General features: G+C 47.6%; 3 protein-coding genes across 6 annotated transcripts in view; 2 read left to right on the top strand and 1 right to left on the bottom strand.

Moving 5' to 3' along the window:
• LOC144484126 (uncharacterized) overlaps positions 1-27,666 on the top strand; it is a 93,271-nt gene that overhangs the window by 45,869 nt on the left and 19,736 nt on the right. The window lies entirely within an intron of this gene.
• On the bottom strand, positions 1,305-14,732 carry LOC144484113 (uncharacterized). The gene is made up of 2 exons (XM_078202662.1): positions 13,130-14,732; positions 1,305-3,828 (listed from the first exon to the last, which is right to left on the bottom strand). Exons 1-2 carry the CDS (start codon positions 14,270-14,272, stop codon positions 2,416-2,418), a joined length of 2,556 nt encoding a protein of 851 aa, XP_078058788.1. The 5' UTR covers positions 14,273-14,732; the 3' UTR covers positions 1,305-2,415.
• On the top strand, positions 15,408-25,231 carry LOC144484098 (uncharacterized). Of its 4 annotated transcripts, none has more exons than XM_078202646.1 (2): positions 15,408-15,470; positions 22,924-25,225. In XM_078202646.1, exon 2 carries the CDS (start codon positions 23,269-23,271, stop codon positions 24,025-24,027), a length of 759 nt encoding a protein of 252 aa, XP_078058772.1. In that variant the 5' UTR covers positions 15,408-15,470; positions 22,924-23,268; the 3' UTR covers positions 24,028-25,225. The 4 variants fall into 4 exon arrangements, with proteins under 4 accessions (XP_078058772.1, XP_078058770.1, XP_078058771.1 ...); XM_078202644.1 differs by lacking the exon at positions 15,408-15,470 and adding an exon at positions 15,573-15,732 and having other exon boundaries at positions 22,924-25,231; XM_078202645.1 differs by lacking the exon at positions 15,408-15,470 and adding an exon at positions 15,573-15,704.

Raw genomic sequence — 27,666 nt, 5'->3', positions numbered from 1 at the left:
GAACCAGTCCCAGGATGAACTACTCATCTGCCCCTGAGCTTTATTGGAAACGACCTTCACGTTGATAGGAGGAAGCTTGACTATCCCTGAAGATTCAAACCGCTTCTCCTACACTCCATGTTCACAAAGGTGAATCCCAGAAACCCCTCTTTTTAGACTCAAAAGACGTTGTGAGTCCACCTCAGGCAAATGTTTGGAAACGGCGAATTGGTCTATAATTTGTCAATAGAGTCAACTCCATTGGTTCCATTTAATCACGCACAAGGTCTTCAACTTAGGACAATGCCTTCCTTTCAGCTCTGCCTGTTATCTTGATGTCTTTACCGGAGTCCCATTCATTCAGACAGACTCAACAGTCAAGGACAGTGTGTGTGTTCCTGATAGGGAGAGAGTCCAAGGATGCAACTGATTCTGGAGAGTAGTCTGTGGTGAGTCTGATGGTGGGATGGGACTTGTTGATGTCATCATATAGTTGTCTCAGTGATAGTTCGCCAGAAATCCAAAGGAAGAAAATGTCATTGATGTATCTAGTGCATAGCATCGGTTAAAGGTCCTGTGCGGTGAAGAGGTCTTGTTCGAACCTGTGCATGAAGATGTTGGCATATTGAGGTGCGAATTTGGTCCCCATGGCTGTTCCGTGTGTCTAGATGAAAAACTGATTGTTGAAGGTGAGGACGTTGTGTTTGCACATTATCGCCATGTCTGCATGGGTTTCCTCCGGGTGCTCTGGTTTCCTCCCACATTCCAAAGATGAGCAGGTTTGGTGAATTAGCTATGGTAAATATGCGGGGTTATGAGGATAGGATGGAGTGGACCTGAGAGTCCAAGGCTCATCCCATTTCTTTCCCAGCTCTGACACCACCTTAATGTCCTCATAAGCAAAGCTGATGGAGAAATACAGAAATATCCTAAAGTGGCTTCTCATTAACTGCTGATTATTAATAACTTATCCTTCAATTGAAACTTCACTGAGGTTCACTATTTGGTCAGTCATCTGTTTCTGGCTGATTCCTATTGATGTAATAACCCTTCATGAATACATGTGAGTGATGATACTGAACATTAAACGGCTTCTTATCTCTGTGCGAGAACAAAATGACATTTTAACCTTTCATTGCTGTGAATGTAACTGAAATTAACCTGAAAATGGTTGGGTTTCACTAAAATCTAGTGCACAGACTTAGTTACACGACTGGCCTGGCCCAGTGCTGTAGACTCAATGGAACAGAGAAAAATTTATTTATTTTAGAAAAACACTATTTACTATCCAAGATAAATAAATGTCCTTCATCAGCTTTTGTGGATCATTTCACTGGAAATGTGCTCTCCCAGGCGCAAAGAGCATTAGCCTTGGAAGCAAAGTCATGTGATGGGTTAATGCAACAGAAAGAAACCCAACCCTCTGTTAGCAGGGTTTGTGAGGTGGCCGGATATCACCAAAACTTCAGCCAATACAAGGACTCACGAAAGCCAGTGTCCAAGTTTAAAGATGTAACATTTATTTGAAGAGTGCGTCACAGGGAGAGATTATTGAAGAGCCCTCGGCCCCTCCAGACGTAGAGCAGCCTGACATCTCCAATAAACTCCAATGAATACAGTTTCGGATCGATCAATTCTACATTTTTCATATCAAATTCTCCTGCCTTTCATCAGCTTTGAATCAATCTTCCATATACTTAAATCATGAATAACATCTGTCACATACTTTAGACAATTGCATTTTACCCTCTGACATGATGGGATTTCATTGGTCCGTGGAATCCAGATGCTTCCTCCCCTATTGGTGACTCAACTTCCTCTACTGCTTAGCAACGCCAGACGTTAAGGTCAAAGTTAATCTTCCCACTATTTTCCTCCATGTCACCGGCCATATCAGACTGATGCACGTTCTCATGTCTGAGAAGGCATTGTCTTATCCAGACAGAGAATAACTCTGTTCATAAGCAGCCCTGAGAACCTGACTGCTCACAATTCCCGTTAATAAGAACTTGCACATTCTGAGGTTTCATTGTTTCCTAAGAATGAGGCTCTGTCTGAAAGTCCCCAGACCATCAGGCCCGGCGGCAACTTGCTCTTGGCTAAAGCACTCAATCACTCTATAAAAATACAGTCAATACATTTAAAATATCAAAAGATGCGTTTAAATCATAATCACTTGTTTTAAATCTCTTACTGCATTCACACGTGTGTGAACTATTCCCTTGTTAGCTTCTGAGTCTGATTTAGAGTCATTTAACTCAATGCTGGTCGTTCAGTCAGTGTCTTAAATGCCTAATGGTTTAAAATCTTCTCGAACACACTTGGATTTTTTTCCTTTCCCCAACACCCTCCCACTTCACCAACTGTCAGAATGAACATGGTTCAGTCCTGGATGTGATTAATAGCAGCAATAACAGCAGAACCCAACCCTGGTCATCACTTGTGAACTCGCTGGTGTCTCCGCAGGCTGGATGATGTACTGAATCCCTTCCCACACTGAGGGCAGGTGAAGGGTCTCTCCCCAGTGTGAATTCGCTGGTGTCTCTTCAGGGCATTTGAATGTCTGAATCCCTTGTCACACACAGTGCAGATGAACGGCCTCTCCCCAGTGTGAATTCGCTGGTGTCTCTTCAGGCTGCATAACTGAGTGAATCCTTTCCCACAGTCAGAGCAGGTGAACAGTCTCTCCCTGGTGTGAACTCGCTGGTGTGTCAGCAGAATGGTTGAGTGAGTGAATCTTTTCCCACAGTCAGAGCAAGTGAATGGCCTCTCTCCAGTGTGACCTCGCTGGTGTCTCTGCAGGTTGGATAACTGAGTGAATCCCTTCCCACACACAGAGCAGTTGTACGGCCTCTCTCCAGTGTGAACTCGCTGGTGTATCCGCAGGTCAGATAACTGAGTGAATCTCTTCTCACACACAGAGCAGGTGATTGGCTTCTCCCCAGTGTGAACCCGCTGGTGTGTCCTCAGGGTGGATGACCATTTAAATCTCTTTGTGCAGTGAGAGCAGCTGAACGGTCTCTCCTCAGTGTGAATGCGCTGGTGAATCATCAGATCTGCAGCACTTTTGAAGCCACTTCCACAGTCAGAACATTTAAAGGGTCTCTCATTGCTGTGAGTGACTTTGTGTGTCAGCAGGTTGGATGAAGTAGTGAATCCCTTCCCACACACACAGCAGGTGAACGGTTTCTCCCCGGTGTGAACTCGCTGGTGTCTCCGCAGAATGGTTGAGTGAGTGAATCCTTTCCCACAGTCAGAGCAAGTGTACGGCCTCTCCCCAGTGTGAACCCGTTGATGTGTCCACAGGTCAGATAACTGAGTGAATCCTTTCCCACAGTCAGCGCAGGTGAACGGCTTCTCCCCAGTGTGAACTCGCTGGTGTCTCCGCAGGCTGGATGACCATTTAAATCTCTTTGTGCAGTGAGAGCAGCTGAACGGTCTCTCCTCAGTGTGAATGCGCTGGTGGGACATCAGATCCTGTGAGCTTTTGAAGTCACTCCCACAGTCAGAGCATTTAAAGGGTCTCTCACTGGTGTGAGTGAGATTGTGACTCAGCAGACCGGGTAACTGAGTGAATCCCTTCCCACACACAGAACAGGTGAATGGTTTCTCCCCAGTGTGACTGCGTTGATGAGTTTCCAGCTCAGATGGAAACCTGAATCCCTTCCCACAGTCCCCACATTTCCATGGTTTCTCCATGGTGCGGGTGTCCTTGTGACTCTCCTGGTTAAAGCTCTTTCCACACTCAGTGCACTGGAACACTCTCACTCTGGTGTGAGTGTGTCTCGGTGCTTTTCTGGTCACACTGATGTTTAAAATCTTCTGAAGCAGACAGAACAGAGAAGTTTTCTACTTTTGGATTCAAAGGTCGATTATATACATGTCCCAGTGAATTGAGTGACTGTCAGATCTTCAGGTGATCTTCAGGAGAAGTTTGAGATTTCTATCTGTAAATCCTCACCCTCTGATATCCTGTAAAAGGAATTTACAAAAGTCATCATTGTCGGTGCAGGAGACAAATTCAGAACAGACTATTTTAGTTTCTATGGAAAATTCTTTTTTCATTGTTGAAAGTCAGGTCGGATACGTCAAGGTGTTCTATGAAGCTCGCCTGACCTGTAACATTTTACTCCAGGTGTGATTCAACTGACCCTTGAGGAGCTTTTATCGAAAACAAAGTTTAATTAAGAATATTGTTGACATGCACAGCAAGACAATTAGCGAGAACTTTTAGTAATTGCAAACAAGAAACACAACAACCACGATAAGGTACAATGCTTAAGGAATATCTCTAACGTGTTCTAACCAAAGCCAACATCCAATACACAAAACCCTCCTAATAAGCACACTACAGCATAGGTTAATGCCCACTTGTTACAGGTATTCAGCATCCTGGGTTGAATGCTGAAAATCCCTTGGGAAGAAACTCAGAAGTGATTGTAGTCGAATCTGTTCCCCTAAAACACAGTTTCTTTAAGGCAGAACCAAACAAAGAGAAAATACAGACAAAGAGACTGCTTCTTAGCTTGCTGCGAAACTGCTTTCCAAAACGAAACTAAAAGCCGAAAGGAAAAAACTCCGATCACCTGACTGCCACAAACGAATCTGAAAGCCCCATCACCTGACTGCCACAGCTTAGCTCCACCCCGTAATGACATTGCTCAAGCTGTAAGCGGCATGATTTAAAAAAAAATTTTTTTCAAGGTATCATTCAAGGTATGACATAATTCCCCAAAAGCTGTGAATCTCCATCCCACACACTCTCCCTCCATTCTCACTCTGCTGTATCTAATATTCACCCTCCTAATTCTCCTGAAGGTGCTGATTGAGGCTGATTGACAGATCCATGCTCACTGCTTCCTGTCCTGGACACAGAGAGCTGGAAATCTCCATGCAGGCTCCCAGACAGATATATGTCTATCTGACTGGACTAACAATGTGTGGAATGTACAGACTGGATTCACTTCCTTTCCCCTCAGTTGCTGCAAGTCCCCAATTTACCCCAGAATGAGAAAAGAAATGGGGAGAAAAGAAAGGGTTTTACTCACAGATGTGAGTTTAAGGTCAAACCAAATAAACAAACTCAAGTTAAATCAGGACAAAGTGAGGACAAAAGGAGGGGGAGCAGCCCGAACAGAAATCAAAGTACAAAGGAAACTTAAAAACATCAAATTAAAATGTGATTATTAGGGTCGATAATGCACCCCAACCCCTGCGGTGCCCAATGGGCGCGGAAAGCGTCAACCTCGCCCATGGACACCGCATGCTCCCTCTCCAGGGACACCCGGCCACGAACGTAGCCGCGGTAGAGGGGAAGACAGTCAGGATGGACGGCCCCCTCGATCGCCCGTTGCCTGGACTTGTAAATGGCGCGTTTCACCAGGTCCAGGAGCAGGTTCACGAGGAGGTCGCCATCCCGACCCGCCCCTCTCCGCACCAGGTGTCCGTAGATCAGGAGCGTGGGACTGAAGTGTAAACAAAACATTAATAAAAGGTTCTTCAGGAAAACATAAAGGGAGTGCAGCCTAAGACACAAAACATAGACATGGTCCACGGACTCCACAAGGCCACAGAAGGGGCAGTCTTCGGAGCCCGTGAACCAGTGAATCCTACGGTTGTGCGGAACTGCTGCATGCATCACCCTCAACCCCAGGTCCCCGACGTAATTGGGGGAGATCCCTCCGTAGAGGGACCTCCAGCGGGGACCTCCGCCGCCCGGTGGCAACAAGGCCCGCCAAGGTGTATCCGGGCGACAGGCGAGGAGGCGGTAGTGGAGGGTGTGCAGCAGCAGCCCGCACAGGAAACGCCTCCGCGCGGTAGAAAAAGGCACGGAGGGCATTTCCGCGAGGCGGCTCAGGCTGTGGGGCACCTCACCCAGGGGAGGGGGCTGAGGCTTTGGGCCAATGTGGAATTCCGCCCGAACAGGGGAACGCTCAGGCGGGATCCCACCGCACGCCTGCGCCGCCTCGAGTTTGCGTGCACTTTCGGGGCCGAGCACGACCGTCCTAAGGTCTTGAATAACTTTGGCCGCACGCCGGACGGACACCCCCGCGCGCTCAGCACGTCCCTGATCCTGGTCACCCCGGCGTCCACAGCCCTCCTCTCCGCCAGCCACCTGAAGTTATACGGCTGGAGGAGCGGATTCCTGAGCAGCGGCTCTCACACGAGAGCTGCTACTCCTGACGGGGGAGAGCTGCGTCGCGAGGCGTCCGTGTTCCAAACGGTGAGGAGGTCCTGGTAAAAGATGGGCAACTCCTGCAGGGCGGTCGAAGCACGCCCCAGTTCGATATGCAGGAGCTGCACATCATAATTCAGGCCGTGCCACTGGCGGAAGAAATATGGCACACCACTGTGGAGGGGGCTCAACGTAAAGGTACCTCGGCAGAGCCTGGAGGCGGAAGGTCGCTATCTGAGTGCAGAGGCACACCAGACCTTGTCCGCCCTCCTCAAGCGGGAGATACAGAACCGCAGCAGGGACCCAGTGCAGTCGATTGCCCCAGAAGAACCGCAGGAGGATTCTCTGGATATTGGCGACAAAGCCAGGGGGAGGGGTCAAAGGGACCAGCCGGTACCACAGCATGGAGGCGAGCAGCTGGTTTATGACGAGAACCCGCGCCCGTGAATGGTCACAAACACTCACCTCTGAAACAATTTAACTGATTTTAATATTAAAATCTCCTGCTGGAGCCTGCAGCTGGAAAGATATCAGAAGCATTGGCATCAGAGAAAAATCTCCCAGTTGAGGAAATCCCCGGGGAGCGGGGGTGATGTCACTGTGCAATTGTAAGTATGTGATGAGATCACAGACAGGAACACAGAATACCTGGGTCTGTGCAAACCAGTGATCACCACACATTATGGAGGATGTGAGGCTCCTTGACAGGGTGCAGAGGAGATTTATCAAAATGGTTTCAGGGATGAGGAATTATAGTTACAATGTTAGGCTGGATAACTTGGGGTTGTACTCCTTGGAGCAAAGTAGATTGATTGAGGTGTACAAAGGTACATGGAGGTGGCAAAGTTTTCATGCTCTGTTTACACGTGTACAAGCTCTGACTATGGGTCATCCAGTCTCGAAACGTTGGTTCTATTCTCTCTCCACAGATGCTGTCAGATCTGCTGAGATTTTCCAGCATTTATTGTTTTTATTTTCCTTTCTTTTTCCTTCTCTACCACCGCTCTGCCTCATCAATAAGACATTGGGACTCAGGGTTGATGCAGTTTGATGGACAAGTTGTCTCCATTCTGAGCACTGGGGAACAAGCCCCTCCCACTGATTGACAACATTGCCCTCTACAAACATGGCGGCCGCACGTGCGCATTGCTGCATATTGCCCCCAATAAAGATGGCGAACGTTAACCCGGGATGAACACGAGGAGCTGCAGCCCTTCTCGGTACAAACTGGGTCCGGGAAGTTCTCTTCCGCGGTTTTCGGCTTACACAACATGCTTACGCAGCGTTTCCACCCACCTGGGCGATCCATTGCTCTCTCCGTACCTCCAATCACCTCTAACAGATTTCCGAGCCCAGAACAAGAGCCGTTTCCCATCGCCATTACTCACACTGCGCATGCTCCAGTCAAAGCTGGCCCCGCCCCTCGTTCGTTCCCATTGGCTGGAGGACCGACCGCTCCAGGTCGGTCCTCCAGCACTGTCCCCTCTTCCCATTGGTCCGCGCTGCCGTCAATCAGCCGGGCATTGTGACGGTGATTTGCTGCTTGTCCAATAATAACAGTAAGAAGTTTAACAACACCAGGTTAAAGTCCAACAGGTCTATTTGGTAGCAAACGTCACACAAGCTTTCGGAGCCTCAAGCTCCTTCTTCAGGTGAGTGGGAATTCTGTTCACAAACAGAGCTTATAAAGACACAGACTCAATTTACATGAATAATGGTTGGAATGCGAATCCTTGCAGCTAATCAAGTCTTAAAGGTACAAACAATGTGAGTGGAGAGCTTCCACCCTAAACACGTTAAAGAAGCCATCCCCGACGGACAAGCCCTCCGTATACACAGGATCTGCTCGGATGAGGAGGATCGCAACAGGCACCTCCAGACGCTGAAAGATGCCCTCATAAGAACAGGATATGGCGCTCAACTCATCGATCGACAGTTCCGACGCGCCACAGCGAAAAACCGCACCGACCTCCTCAGAAGACAAACACGGGACAAGGTGGACAGAGTACCCTTCATCGTCCAGTACTTCCCCGGAGCGGAGAAGCTACGGCATCTTCTCCGGAGCCATCAACATGTCATTGATGAAGACGAACATCTCACCAAGGCCATCCTCACACCCCCACTTCTTGCCTTCAAACAACCGCACAACCTCAAACAGGCCATTGTCCGCAGCAAACTACCCAGCCTTCAGGAGAACAGTGACCACGACACCACACAACCCTGCCACAGCAACCTCTGCAAGACATGCTGGATCATCGACACAGATGCCATCATCTCACGTGAGAACACCATCCACCAGGTACACGGTACATACTCTTGCAACTCGGCCAACGTTGTCTACCTGATACACTGCAAGAAAGGATGTCCCGAGGCATGGTACATTGGGGAAACCATGCAGACACTGCGACAACGGATGGATGAACACCGCTCGACAATCACCAGGCAAAACTGTTCTCTTCCTGTTGGGGAGCACTTGAGCGGTCACGGGCATTCAGCCTCTGATCTTCGGGTAAGCGTTCTCCAAGGCTGCCTTCACGACACACGACAGCGCAGAGTCGATGAGCAGAAACTGATAGCCAAGTTCCGCACGCGAGGACGGCCTCAACCGGGATATTGGGTTCATGTCACACTATCTGTACTCCCCACAGCTTGCCTGGACTTGCAGAGTCTCACTGGCTGTCCTGTCTGGAGACAATACACATCTCTTTAGCCTGTCTTGATGCTCTCTCCACTCGCATTGTTTGTACCTTTAAGACTTGATTAGCTGTAAGTATTCGCATTCCAACCACTATTCTGTAAATTGAGTTTGTGTCTTTATATGCCCTGTTTGTGAACAGAATTCCCACTCACCTGAAGAAGGAGCTTAAGGCTCCGAAAGCTTGTGGCTTTTTCTACCAAATAAACCTGTTGGACTTTCACCTGGTGTTGTTAAACTTCTTACTGTGCTTACCCAGTCCAACGCCGGCATCTCCACATTAGCAATAACAGAGTCTCAGTGTAACAATGACACACACAGGCTCCAATACAATCAGAGTGGAGATGGGGCACAGAGACAACACAGCAAAGCACTGACTTACTCTGAGTGTAACAAATACAATGTTTGTTCAAATAATAAGAGTCACGTTGCAGTATGTTAGCGAACACAGCATTGGATCCAATGTAATGGTAATACAGTCAGTATCTCGTGCGCCATAACCAAAGTTTCGGTTTCATTTGATAGTGTGAGTGAGTCATGGTCTATTGATATAATGTATTTAAATTCCGATGTGTGTTGCTCTGCCACTGTCAGTATCAGACAATAACCTGTCTGTTATTCCAATTCTGCTGTATTCTACAACTGCAGTTTCAGTGTCTCTGAGGTCATTTTAACTGCAGGTAATCTGACATTAATGGAGACAAGAGGCCCAACAAACATTTGATTATAATAGGAGGACAAAGTGTAAGGGAGCAATGATATTTTAAGGCGTCTGTGTTGTGGTGAGTGTCACTGGGAGGTGAGTGATAAAATACAAGTGGAAACATCATGACAGAGACACATGTGACTGACTCAGCCTGACTGAGAGCTGTTATACTCGAGGCGAGAATATTGAGGACATGGGGAACTCCTGAGATTTCTGATATCTGAGGTGTATCTGTTAGAGGAACTGAAAATAATCAGTTCCTCCTCATGGTTATCTCCAGTTCTCAAGTTACACAGACACACAGGAAAGAGATCTGACAGCTCATCAAACCCAATATTTTAATCTTCTGTTTGAGACACATTATAACCGAAAAGATCAAATCTTAAAACCTTAGGAGAGAAACATTCAGAATGTCACAAAGATGAGTGAACTGTCCAATTAATCCCATTCACCATAACTCTGCCAATTTACCTTCTGCAAGTATTTATCCAATTCCCTTTGAAAGCTCCTATTAAACCTGCTTCTAGCACTTGTCAGTTTGTGCATTCCAGATCATATCAAGTTATTGTGTAAAACATTCTCCTTATCACCCCCTCCAGTTCTGTTGTTAATTAAATTAAATCTCTGTGTTCTCTGCTTACAGACCCTCCTGCACCTAGCAAATCGATTCTCTCCATCGACAGACCCTCGTGCTCCTGGGAGATAATTTCTCTCCATTGACAGTATCATAAATCATTTGTCATTTTAAACACCTCTGTTAAATCTCCCCATCACATTCCCTCATCTAAGATGGATAACGCATGTTTTTCCTGCCCTGAAGAATTATATGGACTCAAAATGTTAACTGTTTCTCTCTCAACAGATGCCGCCGGACCTGCCGGGTTTTTCTGCTTTTCTCCCTGTTTTTCCCTCTGTAAGAAGTTTAACAACACCAGGTTAAAGTCCAACAGGTTTATTTGGTAGCAAAAGCCACACAAGCTTTCGAGGCTCTGAGCCCCTTCTTCAGGTGAGTGGGAATTCTGTTCACAAACAGAACTTATAAGACACAGACTCAATTTACATGAATAATGGTTGGAATGCGAATACTTACAACTAATCCAGTCTTTAAGAAACAAAACAATGGGAGTGGGGAGAGCATCAAGACAGGCTAAAAAGATGTGTATTGTCTCCAGACAAGACAGCCGGTGAAACTCTGCAGGTCCACGCAACTGTGGGAGTTACAAATAGTGTGACATAAATTCTGATTCTAGGATCGCATGATAAAGACTCAGGAGGAAAAAAGCAGAAATATTTATGTGAAATAGTGTGACATAAACCCAATATCCCGGTTGAGGCCGTCCTTGTGTGTGCGGAACCTGGCTATCAGTTTCTGCTCCGCGACTCTGCGCTGTCGTGTGTCGCGAAGGCCGCCTTGGAGAACGCTTACCCGAATAGTAGTCAATCAGAAATTCTTCATGATTTTGAACATCTTGATTAAATAGGAACACACAGAGACTGAGAGAGATACAGAGGAAAGGAGAGACAGAAAGACTGAGAGAAAAATTGAGAAAGATTTTAAAAAGCAGAAAGATGAGGAAGGTCAAAGATAAAAGCTGAGAATCAGAGGAAACAAGCAATACAGAGAGAATGATATACAATCTAAGGGAGCAGGCTATCAGTTCCCAGCTATGGGGAGCAGAGGGAACTCAGTAACTGATCCACAGACACAGCTGGTTATATCTGCGAATGGAAACTCTGAACAGAAATAACTGGCTCATTTGTAAATGTCACCACAATGTGACCTGTGAGACTCTGCCCTGACTCTGTGGACAGATATAGGTCGCACTGACAGATGTTCTCACCAGATTGTGGTCCCTGGATTTATTTTCTGCTCAGAAGTGAGATGTGCGTTTTTGAACCGGCAGCAGAGAAGTTGTGATACCTGAGAATGAAACAGCCGGTGTCAGTTTCATGTTATCACCGTGAACAGTCTTCCTGCCTGTGAGGGTGAACTCACTCTGACAGCATCAAGAACAACCACACAGATTGCTGCCGCTCTCAGCATTACATTCACCCCCATTCCCATTTTAAACAATGAAGAAAGGAGATTATTTGGGTTTTTAACATTCACTGAATTGGGAGATGGACTGAGGGTCATCACTGGGAGAAATGAGGAGGAATTAGAGAACAAATGAGTTTTCCCAAAGAGGGTTATTAGAAAAGAGGCGATTTAAAGTGAGTCAGGGCCTGTCAGAGGCAGTGGGAGAGAGGAACAGAGAGGATTGAATCTCCATCAATTAGATGTTTTCTCAGACAGCGAAGAGATGAAGTGTATTTGTGCTTTTTCAGAGAGAGGTAATGAGAGAGAGAAAACAATGAATAAGTTTAAGCATTATCTGAAATAGGAAGGTTAAATGAGTGAGTGTTTGAAAGAAAGATAGAGAGACAGTAAGTGACGAACACAGTATCTGAGAGGAGAGAGGTTAAGTGAATGTGAGAGAGGAGCGAGGTTAGAGTGTAAGAGAGGTGGAAGGTGAGGTAAGTGTGAGTGAATGCCTGGAGAGAGAGAGAGAAACGTTCAGTAAGTGTTAGAGAGATGAGAGATGTTGAATGATTGAGTTTCTGAGAGAGAGGAGATGTTAAGTGAGTGAATGTCTGAAAGAGAGGAGAGGAGGTTCACACACCCAGGGGTCACTGAGAATGATCAAAATAAGGAGATCACCCAGAAAACTACCAACAGGAAACTTCAGCTGAATACATCACTCATTCTTAAATGGTCAGTCAGGACTCTGGTGCTGCTCAGCTTCTCTCTGTTCTGTTTATAATGGTTAAAGGCTGATAGGAGTGAGGTGTATTTAAAAGGATAGTGTATGGGAAGCACACATCAACAAAACTGAGAATTCTTGGACACACACTGCAGCTCCTTCTCTATCTGGGAATCAAATTGTTGTCTCATTGTCCCAGCAGTTAACAGGGTCCTTTGAACGTCTCCAGCTGCTACTTTGATGCAGACTTCAACCAATTTATTTTAAGCCAGTTTCTGGTCAATAAACCAGGACTGACACACACACGCATTAAAATGTTTTAGACTTTTTTTCATTTTTAGCTTGGAAACCTGAACCTGCCGTTTCACTCTCAGTCAGGAATAGATCCCAGTTTTACACCAATCTTTGACAGCACGTTTCCAGCATTCACCATTGTTCTTCCTGACTCTAAACACAGTTGTAAAGGAGCTTCTGTTCCGTGTCTAGGAGCTCTGAACCATGGAAAAGAACGACTGGGAAACATTTCTTACACACCTCAGGATTCACCCACACGGGGACTTTGCTGTCAGTGAAAAGTGACGAAAAAGACCAAAGTGCTGTGTGACCCTCTCAGCGTGACCCTGAAGGACTGGGTCAAGAATGAAGTTCTGTTCCGACTGTATGATCCTCCCTCAGATTGCCCTTTCTGAGCTCCAGCCTGGTGACGTTAAACACTCAAATGGAAAAGACAAAAATCTACAACAATGATTCAATCAAATGTCTATTTTCACATTTATTCAGAATATCAAACCTCAACAGAAGAAAAAAGTCAGAGAGAACATGATTCAGACCTGGATATGATTAACAGCATCGATAAGTGGAGAATCCAAACCTTGCAGTCGTTTGTGAACTCGCCGGTGTGTTGGCAGGTGGGAGGACTGAACAAATCCCTTTCCACAGACATTACAGGTGAACGGCCTCTCCCCAGTGTGAACTCTCTGGTGGTTCAGAAGATAAGATAAATGAGAAAATCCCTTCCTACAGACAGAGCAGGTAAATGGCCTCTCCCCACTGTGAATTCTCTGATGTGTCAGCAGGTTGGATGACTGACTGAATCCCTTCCCACACATGGAGCAGGTGAACGGCCTCTCCCCAGTGTGAACTCGCTGGTGATTCAATAGGTTGGATGAACGAGTGAATCCCTTCCCACACACGGAGCAAGTGAATGGCCTCTCCTCACTGTGAACCTGCTGGTGTGTCAGAAGGTTGTATGAACGGGTGAATCCCTTCCCACATTCAGAGCAGGTGAACGGTCGATCCCCTGTGTGGAGTTGCTGGTGTATCAGAAGGTTAGATGAATTAATGAATCCCTTCCCACAGTCTGAGCAGGTGAAGGGCCTCTCCCCAGTGTGAATTCTCTGGTGGTTCAATAGGGCAGATGGGCGGCTGAATGCCTTCCCACACACACAGCAGGTGAATGGCCTCTCCCCAGTGTGAGCATATTGGTGCGTCAGCAGATCTTTTTTATTTTTAAAGCTCTTCTCACAGTGGGAACAATTAAAAAGTTTGTTATCAGAGTGAACAAGTTGATGTGTCTGCAAGTGAGATGACTGAATGAATCCTTTCCCACACACAGAGCAGGTGAACGGTCTCTCCCCAGTGTGAATACGTTGGTGCATCAGCAGATCCTTTTTGCATTTAAAACTCTTCTCACAGTCAGAACATGTAAACATTCTCTCATCAGTGTGAACAAGTTGGTGTGTCACAATGTGGGATGAGCGAGTGAATCCCTTCCCACACACAGGGCAGGTGAACGGCCTCTCCCCAGTGTGAACCCGTCGGTGAGTCAGAAGGTTGTATGAATGGGTGAATCCCTTCCCACAAACAGAGCAGGTGAACGGTCTCTCCCCAGTGTGACTGCGCCGATGAACTTCCAGTTGTGATGGGAAACCGAATCCCTTCCCGCACTCCACACATTTCCACGGTTTCTCCATGGTGCTGGTGTCCTTGTGTTTCTCCAGGTTGGATGATCAGTTCAAGCCTCATCCACACACACAACATACACGTAGTTTCACCCTGCTGTGAACTGTGATGTTTTTTCAGGCTGTGTAACTGGTTAAAGCTCTTTCCACATTCAGTTCACTGGAACACTCTCACTCGGGTGTGTTTGTCTCGATGCTTTTCCGGTCATACTGATGTTTAATTTCTTTGACCACAGGCAGAACAGACAAATATTTCTCTTTCTATATTCAAAGACCAATGATATTCAGCTCCAAAGGAACTGAATGACTTTGTCAGATGTGATGTCCGGTTTGAGTTTTCTGTCTGCCAATCTTTCACTTCCAATATCCTGTAAAAACAGTTTAGAAAAGTCATCACTGTCAGAACACGATACAAACTCTGAACAGACAATTCTAGTTTCTCTGGAACATTTTTTCCTTTCTTGTTCCCCCAAATCAGTAAATCCCCGTCCCACACACTCTCCCTCCTCCTTGGGCTGAAATCCAAACCCATCTCACCATTTCTTTCCTCCACTCCCAGTTTTCTCCCTCCCTCTCCTCTGTCTGGGTTCAGTTCTCCAGCTCCTGTCTGCAGACTGACAATAAAACCAATGGGTCTTATTGGGGGTGTTGGGGCCTCCAGCGGGTGTTTGTGAATCCTCCCCGCCCACCTCCCAGGGTTTCCTTCCTTCCCAGAGATCAGAGTCCTCATTGATTTGAGGCCAAAGTGTAACCTCTTATTTATTGTCCCCCTCCCCCATCCTCTGATGTGAACCATCCTCCAGTGGCTGAGCCAGGATGGGGCCGTTAACCTGGGCCTGTTCCCGGGAGGGAGGGAGGGAGAAGCCCCGCAGCTGCAAACCAGGGAGCTGACAATGATTCTGAAGGGTTTGCGGATCCACAAAGTGTTTCCAAATCCTCCCAGCCACCGCCTAACGCTGACTCCGCTTCTCCGGGACAAACAAGCGCCAAGGCCAGCAATGACACTGCGCATGCTCCACATCACAATGCCCGGGGGCTGATTGACGGCAGCTCCGGACCAATAGGAAGAGGGGGCGGGGCTGGAGGACCGAGCGGGAGCGGCTGGTCCTCCAACCAATCGGAGTGAATGAGGGGCGGGACCTGAAGCATGCGCAGTGTGGGTAATGGCGACGGAAGGACGGTTTTGACTCGGAAGCGAGATCAATACGAGGTAGAGGGCGGCGCGCGGGGAATGATAAATGTGGCGGGTGGGTGGAGAGACTTTGTAAACATGTTGTTCAAACCCAAACCCCGGAAATGAACTTCCCGGTCCCTCCCCTTTGTACCAAATGGAGCGGCAGCTTGTAGTGTTCGACCCGGGCTGACTGCCGCCATTGAGGCTGCATGTGGGAGGCCGGCAGGGATTGTGATCGGAGAGTGAAACCCTGACGTCACAATGGAGTGGGTGAGGGTGTGACGTCACAATGGAATGGGTGAGAGTGTGACATCACAATCGAATGATTGAGAGTGTGACGTCACAATGGAATGGGTGAGGGTGTGACGTCACAATGGAATGGGTGAGAGTGTGACGTCACAATGGAATGGGTGAGGGTGGGACGTCACAATGGAATGGGTGAGGGTGTGACGTCACAATGGAATGGGTGAGAGTGTGACATCACAATGGAATGCGTGAGGGTTCCAGATGAGCTGAGACTGGGCTGGAGTCAGGTGATGTCACTGACATGTGGCCCGGTGGCACAGTGGTTAGTGCAGCTGCCTAACAGCACCAGGGACCCGGGTTCAATTCCAGCCTCGGGTCCCTGTCTGTGCAGAGTTTCTACATTCTCTCCGTGTCTGTGTGGGTTTCCTCCGGGTGTTCCGGTTTCCTTCCACAGTCCAAAGGGCCCTGGCAGACATATTTAAAATGTTGGTATCCACGGGTGAGGTGCCGGATGATTGGAGGATAGCTCATGTTGTTCCGTTGTTTAAAAAGGCTCAAAAAGTAATGTGGGAAATTATAGGCCGGTAACTTTGATGTCAGTAGCAGATAAATTATTGGAAGGAGTACGAAGAGATAGGATCTGCAAATAGTTGGATAGACAGGGACTTATTAGGGAGAGTCCAGCTTTGTGCGTGGTCGGTCATGTTTAACCAATCGATTAGAGTTTTTCGAGGAGGTTACCAGGAAAGTGGATGAAGGGAAGGCAGTGGATGTTGTCTACATGGACTTCAGTAACGCCTTTGACAAGGTCCCACATGGGAGGTTAGTTAGGATGGTTCAGTCGCTAGGTATACATGGAGAGGTAGTAAATTGGATTAGACATTGGCTCAATGGACGAAGCCAGAGAGTGGTAGTGGAGGATTGCTTCTCTGATTGGAGGCCTGTGACGAGTGGTGTGCCACATGGATCAGTGCTGGATCCATTGTTGTTTGTCACCGATATCAATGATCTGGATGATAATGTGGTAAATTGGATCAGCAAATTTGTTGTTGATACAAAGATTGGAGGTGTAGTGTTTAGTGAGGAAGGTTTTCAAAGCTTGCAGAGGGATTTGGACCAGCTAGAAAAATGGGCTGAAAAATGGCAGATGGAGTTTAATGCAGACAAGTGTGAGGTATTGCATTTTGGAAGGACAAACCAAGGTAGAACATACAAGGTAAATGGTAGGACACTGAAGAGTGCAGTAGAACAGAGGGATCTGGGAATACAGATACATAATTCCCTAAAAGTGGCGTCACAGGTAGATAGGGTTGTAAAGAATGCTTTTGGTACATTGGCCTTTATAAATTAAAGTATTGAGTAGAAGAGATGGAATGTTATGATGAGGTTGTATAAGACATTGGTGAGGTTGAATTTAGAGTATTGTGTGCAGTTTTGGTCACCTAATTACAGGAAGGATATTAATAAGGTTGAAAGAGTGCAGAGAAGGTTTACAAGGATATTGCCGGGACTTGAGAAACTGAGTTACAGAGAAAGGTTGAATAGGTTAGGACTTTATTCCCTGGAGCGTAGAAGAATGAGGGGAGATTTGATAGAGGTGTATAAAATTATGATGGGTATAGACAGAGTGAATGCAAGCAGGCTTTTTCCACTGAGGCTCGGGGAGAAAAAAACTAGAGGACGTGGGTTAAGGGTGAAGGGGGAAAAGTTTAAAGGGAATATTAGGGGGGACTTCTTCACGCAGAGAGTGATGGGAGTGTGGAATGAGCTGCCAGATGAAGTGGTGAATGCGGGCTCACTTTTAACATTTAAGAAAAACTTGGACAGGTACATGGATGAGAGGGATGTGGAGGGATATGGTCCAGGTGCGGGTCAGTGGGACGAGGCAGAAAAATGGTTTGGCACAGCCAAGAAGGGCCAAAAGGCCTGTTTCTGTGCTGTAATATTCTATGCTTCTATGTGCCGGTTAGAAAGATTGGCCATGATAAATTGCCACTTGCTATCAGGGGGTTAACAGGGAAATATGTGGATAGGGCCTGGATGGGATTGTTGTCGGTGCAGGCTCGATGGGCTGAATGGCCTCCTTCTACACTGTATTTTATGATTCATTATTATTAATTAATTACTATCAATGCTTCTATGAATGAAGGTGGTCTTGATGATGATGTGGACATGTGGCTGGAAGCTCATCTTGGGATGAACTATTTCACCCTGGTTGTGAACAGCCTGGTTCAGCCTCAGACAGTTGCCAGGAGGAGAGATAAAGTTGTTGGCGAGGGAGTGGAGTCTGTAGTGGGGACTGAACACAATGGGTTCAGTCTTCCCAGTATTTATATGAAATAAATTTCTGTTCTTTCAGTACTGGATGTCAGACAAGTCAGGGTGGTGTGTGAGTTGGAGAGGAACTTGGAGCTGATGGTGTTCACAGGGTTTGGAAATTCTGTCAGAGTTCCTGTTGAGTTGTAGATGTATAAAATATCTCTCCTCACCTCCGGCCTCTCCTACTTCTCTCTTTCCACTCAGAGTGTGGAGATGCCGGCGTTGGACTGGGGTAAGCACAGTAAGAAGTCTCACAACACCAGGTTAAAATCCAACAGGTTAATTTGTTAGCATAAGCCACAGGCTTTCGGAGCGCTGCCCCTTCATCAGGTGAGTGGGAGTTCTGTTCACAAACAGGGCACAAAGACACAAACTCAATTTACAAGATAATGGTTGGAATGCGAGTCTTTCCAGGTAATCAAGTCTTAAAGGTACAGACAATGTGAGTGGAGAGAGGGTTAAGCACAGGTTAAAGAGATGTGTATTGTCTCCAGCCAGGACAGTTAGTGAGATTTTGCAAGCCCAGGCAAGTGGTGGGGGTTACAGATAGTGTGTCATGAACTCAAGATCCCGGTTGAGGCCGTCCTCATGTGTGATTGACAGATCCATGCTCACTGCTTCTTGCCCTGGATGCAGAGAGCTGAAAATTTCCATGCAGGCTGCCAGACAGATAAATGTCTACATTACTGGAGGAGAAATGTGTGGAATATACAGACCGAATTCACTTCGTTCCCTTCAGTTGCTGCAAGTCCCCAATTTCCCCCAGAATGAGAAAAGAAATGGAAAGGGGGAAACATTGATTTCCTCCCAGATGTTGCCCAGAGGAGGAAGATTCACTCTGAAGCTCATTGGACAACTTCCACATTGTGATGTAACAATGGAGCCCTGCCTGAATCAGCCAATAGGAATCACTGTGCTCCGTGGTGACGTCTCCGGGTTCCAGTGCGCAGGCCCAGGCGGGTGGACCCTGGAGCCCCGCCCCCACCCATTGTTCCCCTCCCCCTGCACCACATCGAGCCAAGGTTTCCAGGCAACCGGCTGACGGCTCCGGCCAGAGCGAGAAGCCGCTCGGTGAGCTCCCCCTCCGCCCGGCCCGGGACTGCGTATGTCCAAGGGAGGGGGAAGCTGCACATGTGCGGGGGAGAATCCACCCTCTGATCTTCATGCTGAGGTGTTGACCAATGGGAAGAGTTGGAGGACCAGAAGGACTCTGGTTTTCCAGCCAATCAGAGCGCGGGCTTTGTGTGAATGAAGATTGATCTTCAGACAGACTCAAACTTCCTCCTGTCTCCGCATCTGAGGTCCCGGCTGACCTGCGGAGGATGCGAGAATGCCAGGCGGTGTACTCCGCCGCGTCCTCTGCCAGGATCAACTGGGCTAAGTGCTCCGGACTCCTTGTCGGTCCTTGGGAGACGGAGCTCAGGCCTTTCACCTGGAGCAGGACCAACCTCCTCTACTTGGGGGCCCATCTCTGTCCAGCCGAGGAATCCTGGCCGGCGAACTGGTGGGAGCTGGAGGCCAAAGTCTCCGCCCGCCTGAGTCGCTGGACAGGACTGCTCCGAGTGCTGTCCTACGGGGCGCGAGCCCGCGTCATAAACCAGCTGGTCGCCTCCATGCTGTGGTACCGGCTGGTCCCTTTGACCCCTCCCCCTGGCTTTGTCACCGATATCCAGAGAACCCTCCTGCGGTTCTTCTGGGACAATCGACTGCACTGGGTCCCTGCTGCGGTTCTGCATCTCCCGCTTAAGGAGGGCGGACAAGGTCTGGTGTGCCTCCGCACTCAGATAGCGACCTTCCGTCTCCAGGCCCTGCAGAGGTACCTTTACGTTGAGCCCCCTCCACAGTGGTGTGCCATGGCGACGTATTTCTTCCGCCAGTGGCACGGCCTCAATTATGACGTGCAGCTCCTGCATATCGAACTGGGGCGTGCTTCGACCGCCCTGCAGGAGTTGCCCGTCTTTTACCAGGACCTCCTCACTGTCTGGAACATGGTCGCCTCGCGACGCAGCTCCCCCCCGTCAGGAGTAGCGGCTCTCGTGCGAGAGCCGCTGCTCAGGAATCCGCTCCTCCAGCCGTATAACTTCAGGTGGCTGGCGGAGAGGGGGGCCGTGGACGCCGGGGTGACCAGAATCGGGGAAGTGCTTGATGGCGGAGGGGCGGGCTGGATGAGTCCCCGCGTGCTGGCTGAGCGCGCGGGGACGACCGTCTGGCGCGCGGCCAAAGCCATCCTAGACCTTAGGACGGTCGTGCTCGGCCCCGAAACTGCACGCAAACTTGAGGTGGCGCAGGCGTGCGGTGGGATCCCGCCCGAGCGTTCCCCTGTTCGGGCGGAATTCCACATTGGCCCAAAGCCTCAGCCCCCTCCCCTGGGTGAGGTGCCCCACAGCCTGAGCCGCCTCGCGGAAATGTCCTCCGTGCCTTTTTCTACCGCGCGGAGGCGTTTCCTGTGCGGGCTGCTGCTGCACACCTTCCACTACCGCCTCCTCGCCTGTCGCCCGGATACACCTTGGCGGGCCTTGTTGCCGCCGGGCGGCGGAGGTCCCCGCTGGAGGTCCCTCTACGGAAGGATCTCCCCCAATTACGTCGGGGACCTGGGGTGGAAGGTGATGCATGCAGCAGTGCCGCACAACCGTAGGATTCACTGGTTCATGGGCTCCGAAGACTGCCCTTTCTGCGGCCTTGTGGAGTCCGTGGACCATGTCTATGTTGTGTGTCTTAGGCTGCACTCCCTTTATGTTTTCCTGAAGAACCTTTTATTGATGTTTTGTTTACACTTCAGTCCCACGCTCCTGATCTACGGACACCCGGTGCGGAGAGGGGAGGGTCGGGATGGCGACCTCCTCGTGAACCTGCTCCTGGGCCTGGCGAAACGCGCCATTTACCGGTCCAGGCAGCGGGCGATCGAGGGGGCCGTCCATCCTGACTGTCTGCCCCTCTACCGCGGCTACGTTCGCGGCCAGGTGTCCCTGGCGAGGGAGCATGCGGTGTCCACGGGCGAGGTTGACGCTTTCCGCGCCCGCTGGGCACCGCAGGGTTTGGGGTGCGTTATTGACCCTGATAATCACATTTTAATTTGATGTTTTTAAGTTTCCTTTGTACTTTGATTTCTGTTCGGGCTGTTCCCCCTCCTTTTTGGGGAGCTGCCCCTTTTACTTTGTCCTGATTTAACCTGAGTTTGTTTATTTGGTCCTCCAGCCAATCAGAGCTCCCCATTGTCTGAATGCGGAAGTTGGTTGGCCAATGAGCTTCAGACCAAACCTCCTCCTCTCGGCAACATCTGTGAGGAAATGCAAAGGTGTTCTGTCAGTATATTAAGAGCAGGAGGTATCGCTTCTCAGCCTTTTGGCGAAGATCCAGTGTAGTATTGACATGCTGTGCTTGGTTGAAGTCATTTGGTTACATTTTAGCTTAATTTGAAGCAATTTTTACAAGCGGCATCTCGGAATGCACAATGAATAGTCAGATCCTCGGAGGTACAGAGGATCAGAGGGACCTTGGTGCGTATGTTCATAGATCTCTGAAGACAGTAGGACAGCTACATAAGGTGGTTCAGAAGGCACGTGGCATACGTGCCTTTATTAACCAAGGCATTGACTATAATGCCGCACACACAAGGACGGCCTCAACCGGGATATTGGGTTTATGTCACACTATTTGTAACTCCCACAGTTGCGTGGACCTGCAGAGTTTCACTGGCTGTCTTGTCTGGAGACAATACACATCTTTTTAGCCTGTCTTGATGCTCTCTCCACTCCCATTGTTTTGTTTCTTAAAGACTGGATTAGTTGTAAGTATTCGCATTCCAACCATTATTCATATAAATTTAGTCTGTGTCTTTATATGCCCTGTTTGTGAACAGAATTCCCACTCACCTGAAGAAGGGGCTCAGAGCCTCGAAAGCTTGTGTGGCTTTTGCTACCAAATAAACCTGTTGGACTTTAACCTGGTGTTGTTAAACTTCTTATTGACTATAAGGGCAGGGAGGTTATGATGGAGCTGTATAAAACACTGGATAGGCCACACCTGGAGTACTGTGTGCAGTTCTGGTTGCCACACTATGGGAAGGATGTAATTGCACTGGAGAAGGTGAAGAGGAAATTCCCCAGGGTGTTGTCTGGGCTGGAGTGTTTCAGCTATCAAGAGAAACTGGATAGGCTGGCGTTGTTTTTCTTGGAGCAGAGAAGGGTGAGGGGGACCTGATTGAGGTGTATAAAATTCTGAGGGGCACAGATGGAGGGGGACAGGAAGGAACTTTTCTCTTTAGTAGAGGGGGCAATAACCAAAGGCATGGATTTAAGTTCAGGGGCAGTAGGTTTATAGAAGATGTGAGGAAAAACCTTTTCACTCAGACGGTGGTGGGAATCTGGAACTCACTGCCTGAAACATTTAAGAAGTATTTAGATGAGCTCTTGAAATGCCATAGCATACAAGGTTACGCACCAAGAGTGGAAAATGGGATTAGAATAGAAAGGTGTTTGATGGTCGGCGCAAACACGATAGGCTGAAGGGCCTCTTTCCGTGCTGTCAAACTCTATGGCCACCCTCACAGGCAGCAAGTTCAAGACTATCATCAATCACAACCCCCTGTATCTTCACTAACTGAAACAATCCATTTAAAACATTCTTAGTCGAGGAAAGTCGCCATATTTCTGTTATTCTCCTGCATGGAGATTTCCAGCTCTCTGTGTCCAGGACAGGAAGCCGTGAGCATGGATCTGTCAATCAGCCTCAATCAGCACCTTCAGGAGAATTGGGAGGGTGAATATTAGATACAGCAGAGTGAGAATAGAGGGAGAGTGTGTGGGATGGAGATTTACAGTTTTGGGGAATGAGAGAGGAAAGAATGTTCTATAGAAACTAGAATTGTCTGTTCTGAATTTCTATGCTGTACTGACAATGGTGAATTTTTCAAACTCGTTTACAGGATATCAGAAGGTGAGGATTTACAGACAAAAACTCAAAACAAACATCACGTCAGCATTCAATTTATCGGGACCTGAATATCACTGACCTTTGATTCTAGAAGGTGAAATGTTTCTCTGTTCTTTCTGCTTCAGAAGATTCTCAACATCAGTGTGACTGGAAAAGCACCAAGACACACACACACCCGAGTGAGAGTGTTCCAGTGCACTGAGTGTGGAAAGAGCTTTAACCAGTTACACAGCCTGAAAATACATCACAGCATTCACAGCGGGGAGAGACTGTACCCTTGTTCTGTGTGAGATTTAACTGATTGTTTAACCTGGAGAGTCACAAGGACACTTGAACCATGGAGAAACCGTGGAAATGTGGGGACTGTGGGAAGGGATACAATGCCCCATCAGAGCTGGAAACTCATCGACGCAGTCACACTGGAGAGAGACCATTCACCTGCTCTCAATGTGGGAAGGGATTCACTCGGTCATCCCACCTGCAGAGACACCAGCGTGTTCACACTGGGGAGAGGCCATTCACCTGCTCTCAGTGTGGGAAGGGATTCACTCGGTCCTCCCACCTGCTGAGTCACAAAGTCACTCACACCAATGAGAGACCCTTTAAATGTACTGACTGTGGGAGTGGATTTAAAAGTTCTCGAGAACTGAAGTCTCACCAGCGCATTCACACTGAGGAGAGACCGTTCAGCTGCTCTCACTGCACAAAGATGTTTAGAACGACATTCCACCTGCGGAAACACCAGCGAGTTCACACTGGGGAGAGGCCGTTCACCTGCTCTGTGTGTGGGAACGGGTTCACTCAGTTATCCATCCTGCTGAGACACAATCTCATTCACACCAGTGAGAGACCCTTTAAATGTTCTGACTGTGGGAGCGGATTCAAAAGCTCAGTGGATCTGGTGTCCCACCAGCGCATTCACACTGAGGAGCGACCGTTCAGCTGCTCTCACTGCACAATGAGATTTAAATGGTCATCTGCACTGCGGATACACCAGCGAGTTCACACTGGGGAGCGGCCGTTCGCCTGCTCTGTGTGTGGGAAGGGATTGACTCGGTTATCCAACCTGCAGAAACACCAACAGATTCACAAATGATTATCGAGTTGGTTTCTGCTGTTAATCACATCCAGCACTGAACCACGTTCATTCTGACAGTTGGTGAAGTGGAAGGTTGAAGGGTTTTCTTTCTGCTGGACTGGCTGGTTTCACCCCTCTGCTTCCAATGAGCTGATGCTCTTTGAGCCTGGGAGAGCACATTTCCAATGAAATAAGAACACAGAAAATTACATCACAAGAACAGGCCCTCCAAGCCTGCACTGATCATGCTGCCTGACTTAACTAAAACCCCCTACCCTTCCAGCGACCATATTCCCCTATTCCCATCCTATTCATGTATTTGTCCAGATGCCCCTTAAAAGTCACTACCGTATCCGCTTCCACTACCACCCCCGGCAGCGAGTTCCAGGCACCCACCACCCTCTGTGTACAAAATCTGCCTTATACATCTCCTTTAAACCTTGCCCCTCGCTCCTTAAAGCTGTGACTCTTCCACCCTGGGAAAAAGCGTTTGACTATCCATTCTGTCCATGCCCCTCATAATATTGGAGACTTCTATCAGGTCGCTCCTCAACCTCTCTTGTTCCAGTGAGAACAAACCAAGTTTCTCCAACCTCTCATCATAGCTAAACAAACAAATAAACAAAATGATCCACAAAATCTGACGAAAGACATTTATTTTATCCTGGATAGTAAATAGTGTTTTTCCTCCACTGCAAGTAGATCTAAAATAAATACAGAAAGAACTGGAAAAACACAGGTCTGGCAGGCATCTGTGGGGAGGGAAACTGAGTTAATGTTTCACGTCCAATGTAACTCTACTTCAGAACTAGAGGGAGAAATGTGATGGGTTTGATACTGATGAGAAAGGGGGAGGGTCAGGTCGAACAAAAGGGAAAGTCGGGGATTGGTTAGAGGGCGACGAGATTAAATGTCAAAAATGTCCTGGAACAAAAGGCAAAGGGAGAGGTAATGGTTGTCGTGAAGAAAGAAAGCAGTTTTGTCACTAGATTAATTGTATCCTCAATTACTTGCCCCATTTTCTGTCATTATCAGGAATACAATAGAATAATTTCACACCATCCCTTTATCTGATTCTATACAATCCCTGTACAAATGTTGAGGCTAATCAGAGCTGGAAGGTCTCTCTCGCCAGTACATTTATCTTCACTGCACATTCTTTACATACACAGCAATTAAGCTTTTACATTTGACTGCAAATAAAACTCAATCTTTCATTATAACTACTGATTCATTATTGATTCATTAACTTTAACTCAATTATGGCTCACTACTTATTCACCCATCTGTTACTGACTGGTAGCTAATTGTTAGAGTAATCTTTAATTAATACATTTGGTTAATACAAGATACAATGGTTCAAAAATATACTTTGTGAAAGACACAAAGCTTTCTTACTAATCTTGATCAGGTTGAACAATCAGCCTCATTATTGAGCCAGACTTTAGCAGAATATAGTGTCCTCTAACTTATCAAAATGATTGAAGAATTCCTTAATTCCTTGCTCAGCAGTGTCTGGAGGCTTTTAGCTTTATGATATAAAGATCTCATCACATGTTAGAGTTTAACATGGCTTCCTTGACCTAGTTATATTTAACTGTTAATACAGATGAAAGTGATCATTTTCATTTCTGAGGCACCCCGACAGTTTCCCACATCACAACAGTGACTACACTTCAAAATAACTTGACCGTAAAACACTTTCCAAGATCTTGTGGTCATGCAAGAAGCGGCAGAAATGTAATTTCCTTTTTAGAAATAGTCCCCAACTTGGATACATCACACTCAGTCCGCTCATGGAGATCATTAATAAAGACTGAGTCTCAATTTTGAGTGACAACTGTCACTCCATTTCCAAATCCTCTGTGAAAATCCAAACACAATATGTTGTGAAATTATTTGTTTCAAAACAGAATGAGTTGTTGTGATTTGGAATTCACTGCCTGAAAATTGTGCAGGAAGCAAATTAAACTGGATCTTTCAAAAGGGAATTGGACAGATTCGAAATGAAATATGGGATTCATGGAAGAGCTTGTTCAAAGGGATATCATGGGTACAATGGCTGGAATGGCCTCCTTCTCTGCTCTCAGATTCATTTTCATTTGATGAAAGTGGTAAATATCTGGAACCCACTTCCGGCAAGGGGGAGAAGCAGAGATGATGGAATCTTTCCAAAAGGAAATTATATGGGCAATTGAGGGAAATAAACCTACAGGGGTACGGGGATAGAACGGGGCAATGGTTTGATTCACAGGGAACCAGCATGGACTTAATGAGCCAGATGGCCGCATTCGCGACCCTAATTCTTGACTGATCTAAAGAGAGTATAACCTGATGCAAAACCATAAAGCAAATGAAGACAACAGCAAAGGCTGATGGTTAGAAGAGCTAACTCTGTATCAGGCTGAGTACTGTGGGAGGATCAGGCTGAAGGAGTTCTGCACTGAGGAATGGGCACAGGAGCTCATTGATTGGGGGCAGTCGCTCTGCCTCGAACTGACATTGAGTGAACATAGACCCCTGTGTGTTGTGCTCCTGAGAGAAATGCCACCCCCTGAGAGAGGCATGACTCCCTCAGCCTTTGTGACTAAAAGACAGTGATCCATATGACCATAAGATATCAGAGCAGAATTAGGCCATTTGGCCCATCGAGTCTGCTTTGCCATTCAATCATGGCTGATATGATTCTCATCCCCATTCTCCTGCCTTCTCCCCGTAACCTTTGATCCCCTTATTGATCAAGAACCTATCCATCTCTGTCTTAAAGACACTTAATGACCTGGCCTCCACAGCCCTCTGTGCAATGAGTTTCACTTTCGCCACCCTCCTCTCAAGAAATTCCACCTCATCTCAGTTTTAAAGGAGCGTCCCTTCACTCTGAGGTTGTGACCTCGAGTTCTAGTCTGTCCCACTAGTGGAAACATCCTCTCCACGTCCATTCTATCTCGGTCTCTCAGTATTCTGTAAGTTTCAATTAGATCCCCTCTCATCCTTCTGAACTCCATTGACTATAGACCCAGACTCCTCAACTGCTCCTCATATGACAAACCCTTCATTCCTGGGATCATTCCTGTGAACCTCCTTGGACCCCCTCCAAGGCCAGCACACCCTTCCTTAGGTATGGGGCCCAAAACTGCTCACAATATTCCAAATGGGGTCTGACCAGAGCCTGATACCGCCTCAGCAGTACATCACTGCTCTTGTATTCTAGCCCTCTAGAAGTGAATGCTAGCATTGAATTTGCCTTCGTAACTGCCAACTGAACCTGCATGTTAACCTTAAGAGAGTCCAGAACCAGGGCTCCCAAGTCCCTTTGTGCTTGAGATTTCCGAAGCCTTTCACCATTTGGAAAATAGTCTACGTCTTTATTCTTCCGACCAAAGTGCATAACCTCACACTTCCCCACGTTATATTCCATCTGGCACTTCTTTGCCCATTTGCCCAGCCTGTCCAAGTCATTCTGCAGCCTCCCGACTTCCTCAACACTACCCGTCCCTCTACATATCTTTGTATCATCCGCAAATTTAGAAAGGGTCAAGACCTTCAAGTTTTTAGGTGTCCAGATCACCAACAATCTGTCCTGGTCCCCCCATGCTGACACTATAGTTAAGAAAGCCCACAAATGCCTCTACTTTCTCAGAAGATTGAGGAAATTTG

The sequence above is a fragment of the Mustelus asterias genome, unplaced genomic scaffold, assembly GCF_964213995.1.
Source record: "Mustelus asterias unplaced genomic scaffold, sMusAst1.hap1.1 HAP1_SCAFFOLD_92, whole genome shotgun sequence".
Classification (NCBI taxonomy): Eukaryota; Metazoa; Chordata; class Chondrichthyes; order Carcharhiniformes; family Triakidae; genus Mustelus; species Mustelus asterias.
The sequence above is the reverse complement of the archived record's forward strand: the minus strand, read 5'-3'. Positions and strand labels throughout refer to the sequence as shown.

Bases quoted from the DNA above. Each gene is read 5' to 3' on its own strand.
- LOC144484098 (XM_078202644.1), top strand. From the start codon at position 23,269: ATGGAGAAACCGTGGAAATGTGGGGACTGTGGGAAGGGATACAATGCC.
- LOC144484113 (XM_078202662.1), bottom strand. From the start codon at position 14,272: ATGGAGAAACCGTGGAAATGTGTGGAGTGCGGGAAGGGATTCGGTTTC. The intron at 3,829-13,129 runs GTCTGAATCATG...ATCCAAAAGTAG, and splicing joins ATGCTGTTAATCATATCCAG to AAAACTTCTCTGTTCTGTCT.